Source organism: Engystomops pustulosus, chromosome 10 (assembly GCF_040894005.1).
Source record: "Engystomops pustulosus chromosome 10, aEngPut4.maternal, whole genome shotgun sequence".
NCBI classification, from domain to species: Eukaryota; Metazoa; Chordata; class Amphibia; order Anura; family Leptodactylidae; genus Engystomops; species Engystomops pustulosus.
This window is the reverse complement of record NC_092420.1, coordinates 86,836,065-86,857,691: the sequence shown is the minus strand read 5'-3', so window position 1 is coordinate 86,857,691 and position 21,627 is coordinate 86,836,065. Positions and strand designations below refer to the sequence as shown.

Sequence of the window (21,627 nt, the reverse complement as noted above, 5' to 3'; positions counted from 1 at the left end):
CCAGAAGACAAATCAGAATGATAAAGGTCACGTAACCCAATTTTAACTTTTGCCTCAAAAATCCCTTAAGACTGTTGCAACAAGACTCTACCTGCCGGAGTGTTGACCCCTAATTAATACCGATTTCATTGTCCTAAAAACCATTACAATGGATAAATTAGACCCCTTCACAAATAAAGACCATTCAGCAACATCCTCTTATTAAATGTATCTAAATAAATACAGATCCAAAAGTCTGAAGTTCTATGGACATCAGACAAGTGGTGGGACACAGCATAGACCCCCATCACGAATTTCCACCTCCTAAATCCAGACTGTAGTCCAGACTATATACATACTCTGCTCCCTTTATTTTGTTTTCACTAGAATTAGGACCCTCACAGATGTGGTCAGGTGACCTTGAGTGTAGGTCCTGCTGCAAGTCTTGTGATTGCAAGTTTTTCAGGACGTATTTGGCTACATTGGAAAACTGGGTGCCCCAGATCTTAGACTTCCACCAAATGTTATATTATAATCCCATCACTAGCTGTACACACAATGGAGCTGTTCTAGACTTTGAATGAGGATTTGATAGAGGAACCCTCTCTATTAAAGGGAACCTATCACCACATTTTTCACAAATACAGCTATTGACAGGTTCCCATAGAAACCACCCCCTGTTAGCCATAAAATCAACTCTATTATCTTACCTGGCATACAGCCAGATCTAGCAGCAGTTGGAGGGGTCGTGTCCTGCTCAGCAGAGTCGAGCAGCTCCTCCCCGTGCCACATGCTACAAGCAGGACACACTCCTTCTGACTCTTGCTTTATCTCACTGTATGCCAGGTAGGTTAACAAAGTTCATTTTATGGGGATGTTAGGGAAACTTTTTAAAAGAAGGGTGACATTTACAGTAGTTGAAAGGGCTCTTTGGGAACCTGTCACTTGTTAAATTTGTGACAAATGTGGTGACAGGTTGCCTTTAACTTAGTAGATTTTTTGAAAAGTGAATTTTTTGAAATGAGCTCAAATAATGCAATCCATGTTGGAGTCTGGGATTAAGGTGCGCTGTAACCTGATAACAGCTCATTTGTTTCTGGCCATATAGTCAATGTTAAACATATTTCGATAATTCCCGCCGTAGCACATTTTGCCCCGCAGAAAGCATTAAAGTCAGATAAGAGGATCTTTGTATAATTCGGTAACATGTCAATCAGCCCCTAGATACAAATCAGACTTTATTAGTTCATTCGCCCGACTCACCAAAGGACACACAAGGAAGCGTTTGCTCATGAAAGAATAGAACTGAAGCGAATATTAAAGCTTTCAATTATTCCTCCTGCCCTACTTTCAATCTCCGTTTTGTGGCCTTGGCGCTCCGGCAGCCGATGAACCCTCATCCACTTGGTATTTGCTTTAGATATGAAATCTTTAGCTCGGAATATGAGAAACAACCAAAAACAAAATCCATTTCGTTCCAGCACAATAGAACATGATTTACTAAACGGTTGCAGCACACTGCGGATTTATGACAATATCCGTCACAGTAATTGGTATCAGGTTCACTCCGTAGTCAGACTAATGGGGGAGAAGGTTAAGTAATTACTGCCCAGGTCCAATAGGATGGAGATCTGTAGGCTAAGTAGATTCCACAAATTTATTGGATTATGCTTGGTCTTGGTAAAGCAGCTATGTGCCTTTTTCTGCTTCTTCTTTCTCTTGCAGTGAGCAGTGTATTTGACAACCTTCTTTGGTCTGTCTACTTCAGATAGATAAGAAGACTAATGATTAACTCTTTTCACATGGTGAGAACATTTCCCTTGATGATTCATCTCTCTGAGCAGATTAGAGCATCCAGAGGCTGTCTGTAAGGAGATCATTTTACCAGCTTCCCCTTATGTCTCAGCTGTCAGTATGTCAGTGAGCTAGGTTTACAATCCTTGATCCTGGTAGGAAGATGTCCTTTAAATATGGAAGAAAGGGGAAAAAGAAGAACATAGGAACAGGTTTCTTTAGTAAAGTATATTACAAATATTTATATTAGTATCTGCACTACTGATATATGAAATTGTATCATAACTTTAGTTACACTTTAAAATATTTTCATAACTACCCAAAACAATTTATAAAAGATAACTTGAAAGTACTTGTCACAGGTGCTCCCGCGACCCATGTTGCGGATTGCGGGTACACCTGTGCTCCAATGTGTGCCTGTCCCCGTCCCCCTGCCCGCACTTACCTCTCCTGGCTCCTGGCTATGCTCCGGGTCCCGGCGTGTAGGCCGCACGCAGAATTCTCAAGATTTAAAGGGCCAACGTCCTCCTGATTGACGCTGGCTAATCCGGCTCACCCTTTATAATCCGGCACCTCCCTTCCTTCCTGGACCATCTTCAGAATTCTATGGAACTTCCAAGGTTTCACACATCCTAGCTTCCCACAGCGGTTCCTGTTGAAGTGTTTGCCCACCAGCGTTCCCAGACGCTCTTGTTTTCCAGAATTTCCAGATGCCTCCATGTTCCACCAGCCTTGCCCACCAGCGTTTCCAGGCGTTCCTGTCTTCCAGCGTTTCCAGGCGTCTCTGTTCCACCAGCGTTTCCAGACGCTCCTGTCTTCCAGCGTTCCCAGATGCCTCCGTGTTCTTCCAGTGTTTCCAGACGCCTCTGTGTCTCCTTCCTCCAGCGTTTCCAGATGCCTCCGTGTCTCCTGTCTCCAGCATTCCCACACGCTTCCTGGTGTGCCTTCCAGGGTTCCAGTCCAGCGGTGTCTCCAGTCCGTGCCAGTGTTACCAGTGTTCCTCTGTGTTCCTGCTGTCATCCCAGGCTTGGACTGTGTCCTGCATATCCTTTACCTTGGCTGCCATCGCGGGTCTCATACCATCTCCCGCGGTGGTCCAGAGGGTCCACTGGTCCACAGACTCTTCCCTCCAGACTCTTCCCATAGAGCCTTTCAGTTTCCTTATCTGTGTGACCCGTTACAGTACTATAAATAAATGACCACAAATTTTGCCAATGACAAATAATGCTTATGACATCTCACAAAACATTTCCCTCAAATAAATAATAAAAATCAAAAAGTTCTAAATAAGATAAAAACAAATTATAAAAAATAAAGAAATTAGCAAAAAAAAGGCAGTAAGAGGTTCGAAATGAAGTTAGATCTAAAAGTAGAAAAGTTGAAAGTGAACAAGGTGGTGGATTACCCGGTGAAGGTGATGTCCTAGATTCAACTCCGTGTCGGTCTCCTCCAGACCAGTGTGTGTTTGACTCGTCTGTCAGGGCCACTGCTCTTCTCTGTGATCCTTCCCGGATCCGGGACAGGAAAATGCTTTTAAAATGAGAGGCCTGGAAAACACAGTAAAGTGGAAATCAATATGCAGTCAGGAGGCGCCGGTACTGGCGGCTTCGACTATGTTTTCACGTATGAGCTGCGGCAGGAAAGGGACTTTCTGAGCTGTCCCCTCAGGGGAAGATGAAGCAAAATGTGAGTCCAGGTTTACACGGAGCTGGCAGTCACTGTCATCTGTCATTGGATCACACAGAACACTTTACACAATCTGCACAGAGGGAGACGCGGCAAAGCAAATCTCCAGTGGTGTCTACCAAAGGGAAGAAATACACGTAGACCACAGGGTGCAGGCAGTACACGCTTATTTTTGGCTCAGAAAATCCTCTATTCTGAGATAAAAGAGGGGTCATCCTTTTTAAGATCCTCATCTCTTAGTCATCATTCATAGCTGGAGGACTATGCGTGGTATAACCAACAGTCATTTAAATAAAGAATGTGTAATACCTAATATATCCTGCGGAGGAGCTGTAGTGCAAGCGAAAGCTTAATAGAGGGTGTATTTTGTACAAGCTGTGCCCGTTTTCTGCCATACAAATGTGAAATTTTTGTGTGAAACAGCACTTTTTTTACAACTTTGATATAAAAAGGGGCAATATTTTTATTACTTATACCCAAACACTAAAGACTAACATAAAGAACAAATAAAATAGGTTTGTACAAGGACAATCCGCAGATGTGTAACTGTGAGTCTCATGATAATGTTTGTTCATGATAATGTTTGCATCATTATGGAGTCACAGAAAGGGGATATAAGGTGGGTGCTACATAAGGGAAAGTATAAGGTGTGGGCTACATAGAGAAAGGTATAAGGTGAGGAGCTACAGAAAGGGAAGTAAATAGTGGGGGTTACAGAAACGGGGGCATAAGGTGGGGGCTACATAAGGGAAAGTATAAGGTGTGGGCTACATAGAGGAAGGTATAAGGTGAGGAGCTACAGAAAGGGAGGTAAATAGTGGGGGTTACAGAAACGGGGGCATAAGGTGGGTGCTACATAAGGGAAAGTATAAGATGTGGGCTACATAGAGGAAGCTATAAGGTGAGGAGCTACAGAAAGGGAGGTAAATAGTGGGGGTTACAGAAACGGGGGCATAAGGTGGGGGCTACATAAGGGAAAGTATAAGGTGTGGGCTACATAGAGGAAGGTATAAGGTGAGGAGCTACAGAAAGGGAGGTAAATAGTGGGGGTTACAGAAACGGGGGCATAAGGTGGGGGCTACATAAGGGAAGGTATAAGGTGGGGGCTACATAGAGGAAGGTATAAGGTGAGGAGCTACAGAAAGGGAGGTAAATAGTGGGGGTTACAGAAACGGGGGCATAAGGTGGGTGCTACATAAGGGAAAGTATAAGATGTGGGCTACATAGAGGAAGCTATAAGGTGAGGAGCTACAGAAAGGGAGGTAAATAGTGGGGGTTACAGAAACGGGGGCATAAGGTGGGGGCTACATAAGGGAAAGTATAAGGTGTGGGCTACATAGAGGAAGGTATAAGGTGAGGAGCTACAGAAAGGGAGGTAAATAGTGGGGGTTACAGAAACGGGGGCATAAGGTGGGGGCTACATAAGGGAAGGTATAAGGTGGGGGCTACATAGAGGAAGGTATAAGGTGAGGAGCTATGGAAAGGGAGGTAGATAGTGGGGGTTACAGAAATGGGGGCATAAGGTGGGGGTGACATAAGGGAAGATATAAAGTGGGGGCTACATAGAGGAAGATAAAAGGTGAAGAGCTACAGAAAGGGAGGTAAATAGTTGGGTTACAGAAATGGGGGCATAAAGTGGGGGTTACATAAGGGAAGGTATAAGGGGAGGAACTACAGAAATGGAGGTAAACAGTGCGGGTTACAGAAATGGGGGCATAAGGTGGGGGTTGCATAAGTGAAGGTATAAGGTGGGGGCTACATAGAGGAAGGTATAAGGGGAGGAGCTACAGAAAGGGAGGTAGATAGTGGGGGTTACAGAAATGGGGGCATAAGGTGGGGGTGTAAAGAAAGGCATAAGGTGAGGGGGGGGGGTTACCGAATTTTATTTTTATTATAGGGGTAACTGTATGATGCGGTGGTCGGTATATTCTCATTTCACAACATACAGAGGGAGATTTATCATAACTCTCTTAGAGCAGTACTGTTCTAGTTTCCAGTGGGAACCAATCAGAGCTCAGCTTTCATTTTCCCACAGCTGTTTATAAAATTAAAGCTGAGCTCTGATTGGTTACCATGGGAAGCTAGAACAGTTTTACCTCAGAAACTTGATGATAAATCTCTATAGCCTAATCGTTTCTAGTTACTCCCCGGCCTGGGACCCTACTACTACCATTTCATCGGGATATGCTGCTATTATAGGGGTTGGGACACTGAAGCGGTAGAATCAGGGGTGTAACTTAACTTGAGGTGGGTTACGGGGTGCAAGGCCTAGTAACTTTAGGGGGACAATAGGATTCTAAAGGGTCCATTATATTACGTTCTGGGGCCTGATACAGATTTAGCATTTGGTGGGCAGCAGTTTCAGGTTACCCCTTGGTTTCCAGAACCCTTTAAATGCAGGTACTAATCTTCCAGACTACTAGAGCCCGTGCCCCCCTCCGCCTCCATGTGATACAAGCACAGGGCCGCAGCCTCCCTACACTGCGGTGTAGTTGTTATGACAACAGGACATAGAGCGACTAGCAAAGAGCAGCCATCAGTGATCTTATGATGGAAATGTCACCTCGTACACCCAGTTCTCTGCGATTTTATACAAAAATCTAAATGCCATCAGGTCATCGCTAAAAGGAGCGGGCGCTTTAATGCAAAGAAATAACATCCTTCTACAAATAAAAGGTTAGTCAGCAGTAATGTGGAGTAATGATTATGTGCGAGGCCTCGGCCTGTGTACCAGAATACATCACTAGCACCGCCAGCGGGAGGTCACCGCAGTACAAATAATAGTGTCCCTAACCCCATCACACAAATACGGATCAACACAGCATTATTAACCCCTTAAGGATCAGGCCATTTTCACTTCCTGCTTTTTTATTTTTCACTCCCTCGTTTAACTTTTTAACTTTTTTATTTTTCCATGTACAGAGCTATACAGGGGCTTGTTTTCTGTGTAACAAACTGTACTTCAAAGTGACATTATTTACCATAATTTCCATGTCGTGTACTGAGATGCAGAAAAAAAAATCCAAATGCAATGAAACTGCAGAAAACATGCATTTGCGCAATTTTTTTGGTGGACACCCTTTTTTTGCGGCTTTCACTGTGCTCCAAATGACATAAATTTTTGGGTCAGTAGGATTACGGGAAAACCAAAATTAGTTATAGTTTATTAAATTAGTTATTAAAATGAAAACTATTTGTACAAAAAAAATAATCAGGTGCACCTTATAATCCGGTGCGCCTTATATATGAACCTAGACGTTTTAGCAGGCATTTATTGATGGTGCGCCTTATAATCCGGTGTGCATTATAGTCCAGAAAATACGGTAGGTTTTATTTTGTCCTATTCTGAGGCTTTTAACTTTTTCATACTTTGCTGTACGGAGCTGTGTGAGGTGTAATCTTTTTGGGGATGAGCTGAAAATTTTCATTTTGGGGACAGTACAACTTTTTGATCACTTTTTATTCAAAATTTTATGTGTTGTAAAATACAAAAAAAAATTCACAAATTTGGGCACTATTTTCCCTTACAGGGTTCACTACTCTGAATAATCGTTTTTTAGATTTTAATAGAAGGGGATTTTTAGGAAGTGTTTATGATTTTATTTTTTTATTCTCTATGGGTTCTAGGGAAAGGAGGGAGATTTGAATGTTAACTTTTTTTTTAAAAAAATTTCAAAAATATTCTTTAAAGTTTTTTTTTTTGCCAGCTGTCATGGCAACCAATCAGCATCAACTAATGATGTTGTGGATTGCCGTAAAATGCACCACCCATGTGAAGCTGCTTTTTATGTGAAATGATCGACTTTGACCACGTCAACTAACAGGTCAACTACCTTTGTGGAGAGGGTTCAGCCTGTGGGTCCGGAAAAATCCTCTGTCATCAGTGAGGAAAACCAATAGAAAATTAGCAGATTTTCTAGTGCACCAACTCAGGGAAAAAATAATTACAAGAAGCCCCTTAAAAACAGTCTGTGCAGAGATCATCCCATAATAACAATGTTCTTTGTAGTTTAGGAACATTTGAGTAACTTCCAGGGATTACAAGGAGAGGGCAGTAAGCCAATGGGGCACATTTACTAAGGGTCTTATGAGCGCATTTTCTGTGCAGTTTCCTGCCTTTTTACCATTTTTCCCTGAATTGCCCCGGGTTTTTGGCGCACGTGATCGGATTGTGGCCCATCGGCGCCGGCTTGCATGTGACACAAATTGGGGACGTGCTGTCAGACAACTCGACGGATTCGGACAAACCGCGGAATTTAAAAACTACATTTTGTCGCGAGATCAGCACACACATGCACCGAGAAGAAGAAGGTGAACTCCGGCGACGGATGCGGGAAATTGGGCGCACGATCTTAGTGAGTCGCGGCAGACCCGAATCCTCGTCAGCCATTCTGGATCGGCGGCGTCAACGGGACGGGTAAGTAAATGTGCCCCAATGTGTCACTTCTGGTGACATCTTATCTCTTGCAGAAACATAGGATCAGGTATGATAAAATCCAACACCATCCATCCTTGACATGATCTGTCAAGGAAAAATCACTAGACCCCCATACATTTAAACCTCAGGTTTTCAACACCTCTACTATGGCCAAACAGTGATCTTCTTGGACCACAAGAAGATATTTTTAATGTCTCCTGGTCGAAGGAAGAAGTGATGTCTCCTGGACCAAGGAGACCACTTTTAATACCGATACCAAGCGAGAGGTCCAAAGATTCTAAGTACCAATCCACATAGGACTTGGGAGCTGGATCAAGGTAAGTTTTTTTGAGGAACCCTGTCCCAGCCACATGGGGGTTTTCCAGAATTCTTGGAAAACTCTTCAAATCCTCAATATGGCCAATCAATTTATGAAATGCCTCCTCTGTATTCAAGTCCAAGATCACTAAATGGAGGACTATTTTCTATAGGTGCTCACTTTTTTGTTTTATATGTCTTCATTTTTATCTTTTTTTTTTCATTTTAACTTTTCACAATGTTTTTACCACTGCATTTTTTTACTTTCCTTTTGACTTTTTAAACTTTTCTTATACATATTTTTTTACTAGGTTTTCATTTAGAAAATACTCAATGCTTTGTGTTTGGATTCATAGGGATTAGTTATCCTCCTTTTTTCTCACTTTTTTAAACTTTTTTCCTCCGTCCACATGTACAATTCTTATTGTTCACAGACGCGAGGCCACTTTCGCTGTCTCGTTTGACTTAAGACGTTGATGACTAAAGAATAAATGGCTGGTGGTGGTCTACTGTGTACACAAGACATTAGAGCGCAGACTGCCCGGTTTCCCCCAGTACCCCTCTAATTGGCGGACCAATTAATCTGCTCATCTGTGAGCAAATAATATATTACGCTAACTACCTTCCATTTGCTGAAGCCATTCTCCGAGGTAACATAATCGCAGTCTTGTTTATCTCTTGCCCTGAAACACACTGCAACGCCTCGGCAGTATCAAAGGTCAATTAGTGGACAAATTAAGCTATTATTAGCCTGTAACGAGGGTGACTGGCATCATTACCCTTCCTGTTTACCAGCAAACTGTTATTTTAATACAAGGAGCAACTAATAAATCAGTGCATCTGCTGTACTTCTCTGTCTGCTCTTTGTAAATGATATTAAATGGGCGCCGGTAGCTGCCAAATTCCTAACCTTACGGTAATGAGGGGCAGTCATACGTACCTGGCTGATTACACAGTCTGTAAGATGTGGTTTGCATTGATCAGGTCATGCGAAAAGAACAGGTCTTGGGGCTGCAATGCTTTGCCTTGGCACATTAATGGACTGGGGATTAATGCGAGACACTAGGCAGATGTGCGGAATCCATATAGAGCAGAGCTATGGAAATGTGGGGGATAGAAATAGAAATTCTGACCCTAAAGTTATTGCCCATGTTACAAAACTCATTCTCCCGAACCCTTTACAGAGGAGCTCCTTAATCTACAAAGACCAGCAGTCTCTCACATTCTGGTGGAGCTATCCGCTCCAGTATTAAAGCAGCTAGAATGATTTGAATGTAATACTTTATTTCCCCTGTAGGGGTGGTGCAGAGCAGTCCAATACAGGCAGTCCCCGAGTTACGTACAAGATAGGGTCTGTAGGATTGTTCTTAAGTTGAGTTTGTATGTAAGTCGGAACTTTATTGTAACCCCAGTCAAATTTTTTTGGTCTCTGTGACAATTGGATTTTAAAAATGTTGGGGTGAGAACCAGGATAAACAATAAATCTTCATTACAGACACTTGTGATAACTGTTATAGCTGATTATTGTAGCCTAGGACTAAAGTACAGTAAGTTACCAAAATCCAGAGGTCCGATTGTAACTAGGGGTCGTCTGTAAGTCAGGTGTTCTTAAGTAGGGGACCGCCTGTACTTAGGCATCATGCACAATTTGCGACCAGATCTCAACCACTATAGAAATCTATGGTACCCGATCGTGGTGCCATGACCAGACTAAGTCACACCCCACCGTGACCAAGGCGGGCAGTGACTCAGCTTCCTATGGAGAAGTGAGGCTCAGCTTCTCCCCCTCTTCTCTACCTAGCAATGTGCTGTAACCCTGTTAGGCCTTACTAGCAGATTACATTACGTCTTACATTTGGTTCAGATTATTGTCCAGGATTCTTTGTAACAAATAGGAATTGGCTAAGGTCAAGAACTTCTTTAGACACGTGGACGGAATTCCAGGTCCTCCTCGTTTAATGAAAGAAAAACCCACAATGGTCACAGAAATAACTTGGACCTGACAAAAGTAAAATCTAAAAAATGTAATCTTAAATTACATTTCTATGAAAATTAACAAACAAATAAAAGGCAAACATTGCTTTTCAACCGTGCTTCAACAGAATTAAAAAAAAACATAAAACTCATGAAGCAGGTCTGGACAGAAATGAGGGTTTCCCTGAAAAAAGTGTGAGCAATTTCAATAGAAATTGCAATACTACAGGTTTATACCAATAAATACTCCTCAGTATATTATATGAGTGATAGCATCCTCTGGGGTTCATGCCTCCCAAAAGAAGAAAACATTTGTAAAGATAAATAAAGGTAAAAAAACAAAAAAAAAACATAACCGTTCAAAAGAACGAACAAGACAATAAAGAAAATCCTAAATATGTTAGGTATCCCCCCCATCCTAAAATGTCTGATATATCAGAATATAAAAATAATACAAAAAAATTATAAAAAAACTAAAAATATAAATAAAAAAATAAAAATAATCATCACATATGGTGAATGATGTAATGGAAAAACCACCAAACATCGAAATCTCTGCTTTTTAGCTTTTTCACCATCCATACATGACCAACATGACCAAAAGATTGTATTGTTCACAAAATGGGATCAATAAAAACAAAAATGACCCTAACCCAACTCCATCTGTTGAAGTCGGGAAAAAAAAAAATCAAAAGAAAACTCAAAGTCAAATCGCCCCCCTTTCCCTAGAACGAAATAAAAATAAATATACAAACATAAATATTGACAAGATCGATATTGCTGTGTCCCAAAATTCCAGATCTAATAAATATATAAAAACTATTATTCCCAGCGATAAACCCAGTAGCGGAAAATAACATCCAACACATAAAAAAGGTTATCAAAAGGTTGTACAGGTCCTAAAATAGTAGCGACAAAAACAGCAAAAAGATACACATTACACAGCTCTGTGCGCAAAAGTATGAAAAAGTTATTGGCGTCAGAATATGCTTTTTAGATGTACAGGCAGTCCCCGGGTTACATACAATATAGGGTCTGTAGGTTTGTTCTTAAGTTGAATTTGTATGTAAGTCGGAACTGTATACTTTATCATTGTAATCTCAGCCAGAACTTTTTTGGTCTCTGTGACAATTGGATTTTAAAAATGTTGGGTTGTCATAAGAATCAGGAGAAACACTAAAGCTTCATTACAGACACCTGTGATAACTGTTACAGCTGATTATTGTAGCCTAGGACTAAAGTACAATAAATTACCAATATCCAGAGGTTCGTTTGTAACTAGGGGTCGTATGAAAGTCGGGTGTTCTTAAGTAGGGGAGCGCCTGTATTAAAACATAAAGCCTAAAGAAATCTGGTATCTCCATGGTCATACTGACATAAAGTATAAAGGAATGGAGGGCTGGTGTTAGATGCGTTAATGTGGGGATCCACAGGTATGCATCAACGTGGCCAATAGGAGGGGGAGACAAAAAGCGCAAAGGATTCAAGTGTATTGTTTGATAAGGAAAATATATAATAGAATGTCTCTCACCTGGTTCAGTGAAAGATAGAGCGTAAAATAGATGGAGGGACTGCTGCCGACGGGACTCAGGTCCGGGCAAACCAGAGTTGACGGACTTGGCTGTGTGCTGAAGAACCACGGGGAGTCGTCCCGTTCTGGAGGCGCTGTCACACTCAGAGAATAGACTGGGATGGTGTATCCATAAAACCAGTTTTAATAAAAAATAAAAGGTAAAACACTACGCGTTTCGGCCCTGGGCTGGAGCCTTCGTCAGGTGGATAATTACATCATGTAAAACACTACGCGTTTCGGCCCCGGGCTGGAGCCTTCGTCAGGTGGACAATTACATCATGTAAAACACTACGCGTTTCGGCCCCGGGCTGGAGCCTTCGTCAGGTGGATAATTACATCATGTAAAACACTACGCGTTTCGGCCCCGGGCTGGAGCCTTCGTCAGGTGTAATAGCCCGGGACCGAAACGCATAGTGTTTTACCTTTTATTAAAACTGGTTTTATGGATACACCATCCCAGTCTATTCTCTGAGTGTGACAGCGCCTCCAGAACGGGACGACTCCCCGTGGTTCTTCAGCATAAAGTATAAAGGGGAGAATGGCACAAATGCATTTTTTTGTCAGTTTGACCATATTTGGTAAAATTTCACCAATTTTTTGCAGCTTCAGTAATTACTGATACAAGGAAGTTTAGGTTGTTACAGTGGAGCAGAAAACTGAAATGCATAATGGAATTATAACAATAATAATAATTCTTTATATAGCGCACACAGCACACAGATTAAGCAGCGCTGCACAGATTTTGTCACATCAGTGCCTGTCCCCAATGGGGCTCACAATCTAATCAACCTACCAGTATGTTTTGGAGTGTGGGAGGAAAACAGAGGACCCGGAGGAAACCCACGCAAACAGGGAGAGAACATACAAACTCTTTGCAGATGACCCCAGCGCTGCAAGGCTGTAGTGCTAACCACTGAACCACCGTGCTGCCCTAAAAATTGGCAACAAGGGGTTAAAGCTTTTTTATTTATTGTTTGTGATGATTTGCTACAATCTCCTCTGTCTGATGTTCTTTCTTTGAATCTCACAGGCATCATCGATTTCCTTGTGAGCCAACATCCCACCGCCAAATCTCTCAGGGATCATCTGATTTTTAAAATTGCGCCAATGCTGAACCCTGATGGCGTCTACCTGGGAAACTACAGGTAGGAGAGAACATTATATATACATATGGATTTAAAATTAGCAAAGTTTATTTTCCAAAATGGCCTGCTTTACAGGAAAATGCTCATTAGTGGCAGAAAGTATGTTGTGGTCATATAGCATTATAGCATCTGTGTAACCATGTCATTCCCAATAATACATATATATAGGTGTCATCATTTGATTGGTCACTGTGAATAATATATATATATATTTAGCTCATCAGCTAGTCGCATATGTTTTGTTCTGTTCTTTTCCTGTGAACTACGCGTTACATGTCTATTCTTGTATATTTTTAATGAATTAATAAAGAATTTTTTGTATTTTTTTCAATATTCGGCTGATTTCCTGCCCATTTAATCAGTTGTAGGTTGAGTGTTTATTATAGGTGTAGCCATAGTGATTGTCACAAGTGGTTTTGTTGCATGTTTTTGGTACAGTATTTTTCCGACTATAAGGCGCACCGGATTATAAGGCGCACCATCAATAAATGCCTGCTAAAACATCTAGGTTCATATATAAGGCGCATCGGATTATAAGGCGCACCTGATTATAAGGATGAATGACCAGCAGGTGGCAGACCTGTGCACAGTTCAAGGCAGCTGTTGTCTGTAAGTGCGGTTCATATATAAGGCGCACTGGACTATAAGGCGCACCTTTGATTTCTGAGAAAATCAAAGGATTTTTTTTCTGCGTCTTATAGTCCAAAAAATACGGTAATTGTTTCATATAGCATAAAGCAGAACAGAGGGGGACTACAGTGTCTAAGGGCCTATGACCACAGTATGGCAACATGTATGTGATGAACCCCCAATCATGAGTTCAATCATGGGGTACACTTACACTAGGGAGTCCTGTAATGTAGCCCATAAAGCCCCGCCCACCTACTCCTAATGACATATTTACTCTCGATTCTACTCCCCTAGCACCCAGCACCCTATTCTGTCAGGGAAACCAAATGCATCATAGTCCCAGCGGGCGCACTACCCCCCTACCACTTTTGTGAGTCTCTATGGGAACCTGCCATTAGATGTTTATGTGCAAAATGTGGTGACAGGTTCCCTTTAATTATAGGCCAATGGTAACTACTGGCTTCCTTGCCAATCCTATAGTGCACGGAGCTGCAATGCAGATTTGTTGGGGTCCCACTGGTCAGACCAGGGGGGTAACTTGAGGGGGTGCAGAGAAGTTGCGGTCGCACCTGGGCCCAAGAGGTTTAGGGGGCCCTTATGGTGTCACTTTCCCATATGAGAAGACTATTACTATGAACCATACATTATAGTCGGGGGCCTGGCACAGACTTTGCACTGGGGCCCATCAGCTTCTAGTTACGCCACTGGGTCACACCCTTGTGCTCTGGATAGCGGTTGAGTGTCTATAGTGGGAAACCTGGACAAATTCTTCGAGGCATCCGTCATCTAATTCGTCAGCTTCGGAAGGAAAGAGGATTATTCCTGTTTAATTTTTTTCTTGCGCAGGGGAGAGAAGGGGTTAATACGAAATCCAAAGGAACATTTAATAAGTCTGGGTTTAACGTAAGTGCTTAGCACAGAATCGCCTCTGAAGCCAAATCAGCTATGGATTATTCATTTCTTGCCTGAAATGTAACAAATGACTTTTCCGTTTCCGACCAAGAAATCTCATGGTCATTGCTTGAATTCATTTAGCACGAAGAAAGCAAAGCATTTATCACTGAGCAAATTCCCAAAGTCACCAAACACTGAAAGTTTGAAATGCAAGCGCCGGAAAAGTTCTCCGGGTGGATAGATGGACTTCTGATCTGTCCGTGAGCTGATGTGCCTCCCTGTAGGGATTGCATCCTTACAACATTAACTTCTTGTTAAAAGTGCCCCCCCCCTCAGTTATCAGATCTGTGAGGGTTCAATTTCCCTATAGTGCCTCCGCTGGTGAAATGATGTATTACACAGCTCTAATTCAAATCAATGGTCTTTATATCCAATGCCGGTTCTCCTTGGAGAGATACTCTTTGTTACTCTTTCCATCCTGAACACCGGATCCCCCTTTATTTAATAGGAGTTCTCTACAAAGGTTTATAAAATTTGACTTTGTAAACCAGACAACCCCTTTAAATACTGTACAGTATTGTAATGTATTGGTGTCCTCAGTGCGCTTTGATTGAAAGCTGTGGCAGAGCAGGGAGCAATAATTTGCTGTGTTGGCACTTTGCGATAAATAAGAAGGTTTGTGGCTGTAATTCAGGGACTCGGCCTCTAAAAAGTTAATAATCATTACCTAGTATTAAAAGATTGAATAACCAGTCATAAAGAGGCTTTGCCAAAGAAGATACTTTTATCCTATCCACATAGTCTGGTTGCTGGCAGGGGCATAACTACAGTGGTAGCAGCCATGGGGCCCGCAGTGTCAGGGGGCCCTGTCATCCAACATGACACTAAAGAATGGGGGCGTGTACCATTATATACATATTCTGCTACACATGATACAGCATATTAACTATATTACATATTTATTATCTATATATGTTGTATATGTCTGTGTATCTGATATTTGTATATACACTGTACGTCTGTATATGGCACTGCATGTGTGTATATATGATGTGTATATGCTCTATGTGTGTGAGTGTATAACTGTGCATGTATGAGTAAAGAACTGTATGTATATTGTTATATAAATTTGCTTGTATATGAGTATGTATGTTTTTAAGTGGGAAGGGGGCCCAATTCAGAGGTCCACAATGTGCCCTGCTTTTCCTAGTTACCCCCCTGGTTGCTGAGGTTCTGACCACTGAGACTCCCAGAGGAGAACAGAGGGAAATCCCATGAAGTGACTCGTATGGAATCAAGTGCAGCTGTGAAAAAGGGACAAAAGTCTTTATAAAATATATATATATTAAATTATTTTGCCCGATTGTTCCCTCCTTTTGTTCTCCCAGTTATCAGCATCTTAAACTTCTAATAATACATAACAATAGGGGGATTAATCAGGGGTTATCGGCATCATTCCAGACATGAACACCGCGGTATCTTTAGTTCCTAGCAAGTACAGCACTATACATATAATGGTGGCTGTGCCTTGCATTACAACTCATAGCAGTAGGTTTGAGTTGCAAACAGGCCACATATTGGGGCACATTTACTTACCCGGTCCTGTATCGATCCCGCGGTGCGTTGTCCAACGAGGATTCGGATCCGACGCGATTCACTAAGGTCGTGTGTCCAATTTCCTGCAGGTGTCGCTTCCGCGCTGAGGTCCGCCGGAGTTCACCGAAGTCCACGCCCCTGCAATTTCTGACAATCCGATCACGTGCGCAAAATGGAAATATTCGGTAAAACCAGACGGAAACACGGTCCGTGGGCCCTTAATAAATGTGCCCCATTGTATGAAAATGATATCACTAGCCTGTAATTCAGACACGGTGCTTATCGGAGTGCCAGACCACATAGGATAGCTGGTTCGTAGAAGTCTCTACTGTTGGACCTCCCGTTGATTTCCAATTGATCACCAATACTGAGGATAGGTAATCAATTTTTTTTTTAATAAAATGGTAAACCCCTTTAAGGCTACAGTGTAAACTGCAACCATAGCTGACATTTTAGGTATACATACCATCCGGTTTGTTTGCCCCCCCCACCGTCCACCTTCAGACATAGAACCCAATGTATAAAATAATTTTATTAGGTATTGATGTATTTTCCGTAAGTCTCCTCTAATGTATTCCAGTGTATTACAATCTCGGCTCTTGATTTAAAGTACTACTTGTGATCAGTATTGTATGAAGCGGAGGGTTTTAACACTTGTTCTTAAGGGTCATTAACTGGCTGAATTTAGAATATCACCGCTGGGGCTCAGGCTACACGGCCATGCCACTGATTGACTCACCTGAGCTCAAGCCGAGAGGTACTTCATACCCAACCTGGCAATTCCCCTTCGAGGACTGGATTTTAGACCTGCTGCCGCTGTGATCCTTGATGCCAAATGGAAAAACAGTGCTCAATCATGGCAGCCGGCCGGGCCGAATACTTGCTTGAAGTGTTTACTAAAATGCACAGGGTTCCTGGCTGTCAGGATTTCAGGAACAGAATCAACACTGGAATGAGTCATAACGACGGGAGGGAAGGAGATTACAGATCAAAGATGAGGAGTGGAGAGTTTATATCCCAGTAGAGAAAACAAGTCCAATCTGATCCTAATATTAAGGTCTGACTCAGTTACAAAAGGCTGTGACACCAAAAGCTCTGCCACAGAGGGACACTTAAAGGGCATCTACAGACATCAACGAATCATTAGGATTAGAAAATAGAGTTCTTAGAGTCTTCTAGTCCAAGTGATGCTCCCAAATGCAACTTTTTGTTAAAATTAATAAAATCAAGTCATCAGTGCCCTATTTTTTTTTCGCCACGGTGGGTAGGTCTTGGCTCCCGAAGCTCCTTTTTTTGGGAACAATAAGTGGCTTTAATTGTGAACAATTAACTTTTTAACCAGAAGTTGAGCATCTACAACTTGGACTTGTCATGTTCCAAAAAGAAGAAATGGTAGGGAGTGATGAGAGTGATGATGATGATGATGATGATGATGAAAACCTATGTTACCGACTATTAACTCTCCCACCCTATCATTAACGGGTCGTATATCTTTCTTAAGGTGGCTGGGGCCTGGTTCCAAAAAAAGTGTACTTAACCGGCTTGGGCTCCTGCTTCTAGAATTGCACTGGTTTCCCATAACGATGGCCCAATCAGTGGCCTTATCATCCATGTGATTTCAATTGTGATGTAATAGGAAGTGACGTCCAATGGTCAAAGGAGGAGACACTAATTGGCCAAGGCAGATCATGTGACCCTTGGCACTTCCAGATATGCCTGTGCCAAAGGATTTTGTGATGGAGACATTGGGAGGTGGAGCAGGGTTTGTACAGCTTCCAGGGACAGCAGGATACAGGGACCCAAGTGGCTGTAGGGGGGTTAGCCCGAAGGGGTCATGAAAGCCTGGGCCCATGTCTATGTAATCACCTAAACAGGGGCGTAACTAGTATAGACAGGACCCCATATCAGACTTCTGAATGGTGCCCCCCTTCGCATTTTAAATTTTGCATATTACACTCACATATCTACACACACATTTATTTACCTATATACATAAACATACAGTTCATACACACACATTTATACACTCTTACACACATACACATCACATATACAGACATACAGTGCCATATACAGATGTACAACATATATATAGTGGTGCACATCCTCTATTCTTTATTGTCAGGTTGGATGACAGGGCCCCCTTGACACTGTGGGCCCCATAGCGGCTGCTATGGCTGCTACCACTGTAGTTACGCCCCTGCACCTAAATTACCTAGAGTTAAGAACCAACAATGTACCGATCAGATCTTCATTGACTTTTATTGGATAGCTTAACCTGGAAGTCCTATTAATTAACTGGGAGTTTGCGGGACTCCAGGTTCTTGGTTCCACCCATCACTGGGGTCCCTCCAGTAATAAGATACCCCCTGCAATAAGATATTTATACCCCATAGTTATAAGTAGAAACAAAGCTCCTCAAAAGAAAAGGCAACATGACACAGAGACCCCAAAAATAAAGGTTAAAATGTTCATAGGAAAACTAGTAGATGGATAAAGTAATACAGATGGAATATTAGAGTTATTTTAATGATTAATAATAATTAATCATGATAATATTACATCATATAATGTAATATAATATGTAATAGAAAGTGTCAAAATTCAAAAAGAGAGGGATATACTCTACATAGAAGTTCTGAAATCCTCGGAGGACTCCAGACTCTCTCTATATCTGATCAATACAATTTCTACAGTGTATTTGGATGAGAAAACTTTTCAATATTTTTAAACTTTTCTTAATTGTTGGGATTGCTTTCCTAGCTGTACAATGGGACCGAGATACAGCGCTTGTATCTATCAGTGCAAGACATAGACAAGTGTAATTGTGGGATAATGGCAATGCCAACTATGACTACGATTCGTGATTGTGAATTCCTCCCACTCAACACTGAAACTTATACAATTGCTTTAACTTTCTCACTACTAGAAGTATGAAGAGTGGCAAATAAAATGTGAAAAGTGACCTCTGTTGGTCAGAAAAGTTATTACATGCGCATTAGAAAATGCAGTAATATTTGTTTTCTATAGAACATAGCAAAATAATTAAATGTCATTTACATTAAATTAAAGTTTTAAATCTGAAAGAATGAAATGTCCTCCCATGTCCTGCAACCGCCCCTGTGCCATCCATTCAACTACTGAAGATGTCCATATCTTTAGACAATTTATAGGATGTTCTGATGCTCGCATGTTTATTATATATATTATATGCGGTAATCAGAGACAATAGAAATGATTTAACATGTTTATGAATACATGAAATGTATTTGAAGGGATTGTGCCACTATAGATACATCTACAAGAAGTTCTGGATAGTGTTGTAAGGGGGGGGAGGTCTAACCTTTGGGAGTTTGGGAGCACTAATTTCAAGGATATTGTCCAGAATACTGCACACAATAACCTCCGGTAGCCACATATCACATAAACCACTCCACAAGGGTCGCAAAATCGACAAGCCAAAAGGAAATGTGGTGTTCGGGTTTTTCTTTTGAAATTTAAAACCTCCAATTTTCTGAGGGGATGGATGGAGAGCATGGGAGCATGGGAACTAAACGCTCCAGTGCTCTGCTGCAGTAAGGAAGGGGTGGGAGCTGGAGCGGCAACCTGCTGTATCCTGGCATGGAGTACCGGTCATGTTTGTAAAACCTGGACCACCTGAACCAGGGTGAAACGGTTGGATCTCACCTCTGCACATGACCATACGGGGCCCCGTGATCCAACCATACAAATTGCAGCCTCCATAGAGGTCTATGGCAACTGATCACAGTGCAATAGGCACACAGTGAATGGGCCCGGAAATGGGCAAACTGTCCGTGTGCTACTCCTGGAATCTGGTCCGGGTGAGCACATGGCCAGTTTCTGCTAAAAGGGGCAAATTTACTTACCCGGTCCTGTCGCGATCCCCGATCCGGAAGGTCCGACGAAGATGAAGTCCAGCGCGATTCACCAAGATCGTGTGCCCGAGAACCTGCCTGTGTCGCTTCCCTGCTGAGGTCAGCCAGAGTTCACCTTCTTCCCGGTGCATGTGAGTGCATGTCTTGCGACAAAATTTTCAATGTTAAATCCTGCGCGTTGTCCGAATCCGTCAGATCGTCCGATGGCCCGCCCCCGATTTGTGTCGTGTGAAAGCCGGCGCCGATACGCCAAAATCCGATCGCCCGGAAATCTTCGCGAAATCTGACGATATAGATATATAGAGAGATATAGATATATAGAGATATATAGAGATATAGAGATATATAGAGATATAGAGATACCTTATATACTCGAGTATAAGCCTAGTTTTTCAGCACAAAAAATGTGCTGAAAAACCCAAACTCGGCTTATACTCGAGTCAAAAAAATAAATATATCTAAACTCACCTTTCCGGTGACCCCTGTATATCTTCTGTGCGATGTGTCTGGCAGCGGCGGCAGGCTATATACACTGGGGCAGGGTCTGGCAGGCTATATACACTGGGGCAGGGTCTGGCAGGCTATATACTGGGGAGAGTGTGACCAATGCATTTCCCACCCTCGTCTTATACTCGAGTCAATAGGTTTTCCCAGTATTTTGTGGTGAAATTAGGGGCCTCGGCTTATACTCGGGTCGGCTTATACTCGAGTATATACGGTATATAGAGATATATAGAGAGATATATATATATATATATATATATATATATATATATATATATATATATAAATATAGATATGTGTGTGTATATATTTGATATTAAAATCTATATGAGGTTTAATTAAAAAAAATATCACACTGCTATAAAAAAATTATTTTAAAATTCTAAAAAAAATTATAATTATTATAAATTAAAAATGAAATAACTCATGGGGAATATGGTTTTCATTGTGTTCATTCAGTACCATAGAACTTTTTAAATCCAAGTTGAGAAAACTTCTCGGACCTGGCACGGTATAGTAGTTGAGGTTAGCAGTTCCTTTTCCAAGGACTCCAAAGTTTTTTTCCACCAATGTCATTGTTTTCCAATTACCATTTACAACTCGAATCCCTGATTCATGACTTTGGGAAATAAAAAAGGGAAATAAATCGGCCCACTGACTGCTCCCGAGAAACAAATGAGGACGGCACTAAACAAAAACGAGCCCTGGTAAAATATATCATTGGTGACCTTTAATTGCCTGGAATGGGTTTTTAATTGGAATACATTGATTGGGTAAATAAAGTATCTGAGTTGGCAATCTATAAAACGTATTACCCTTAATAAACACACGAAAGGTTTTAATTACTATTACACCCATTGATTGCAATTAATTAGGTTTATGTTACGCTCATAGAGTATATATACTGTGCGGAGGGTTATTATTTGATTGGTTGTATTATACAGAGAGATACATTATGTGACATATTACATCTACATACCAGTAATTATGGGATTATTGAAAATCAGGATGTGAAAATTAGTCATTCATTAACATAGCTTCGCAAAGTCGAAATGAAAGGGAATGTTCTATGTATTTAAAGGGGCTCTCTGTGTTTACTTGTATACCCACTGGTGGCCTTGGGATGTGTAATATAAAAAAGTGACCTAACCTGATGCCCCATTCCCTTCTTGTATGGTCCTGAAGTGATGAGGTCCAAGTGACCACTATGGGCCAATCACT

The 21,627-nt window shown here is 41.7% G+C and overlaps 1 protein-coding gene and 1 long non-coding RNA gene across 3 annotated transcripts in view; one reads left to right on the top strand and one right to left on the bottom strand.

Annotated features, from left to right (window-relative positions):
- Nucleotides 1-21,627, top strand: part of AGBL4 (AGBL carboxypeptidase 4) — a 1,134,440-nt gene that overhangs the window by 898,884 nt on the left and 213,929 nt on the right. The window contains exon 8 of the mRNA XM_072127046.1: nt 12,772-12,886. Within this exon, the coding sequence (XP_071983147.1) occupies nt 12,772-12,886 (115 nt within the window). The remainder of the gene's footprint in view (nt 1-12,771; nt 12,887-21,627) is intronic.
- Nucleotides 1,238-21,627, bottom strand: part of LOC140103801 (uncharacterized) — a 76,179-nt gene continuing 55,789 nt past the window's right edge. The window contains exons 1-3 of one of the 2 annotated variants that reach the window (XR_011850184.1): nt 16,746-16,939; nt 3,179-3,320; nt 1,238-1,941 (exon numbers count right to left, since the gene is read on the bottom strand). This is a non-coding gene — a long non-coding RNA (uncharacterized lncRNA). Of the gene's footprint in view, nt 1,942-3,178; nt 3,321-16,745; nt 16,940-21,627 lie in introns of those variants that run through there. The other variant, XR_011850185.1, reaches the window with a different exon arrangement.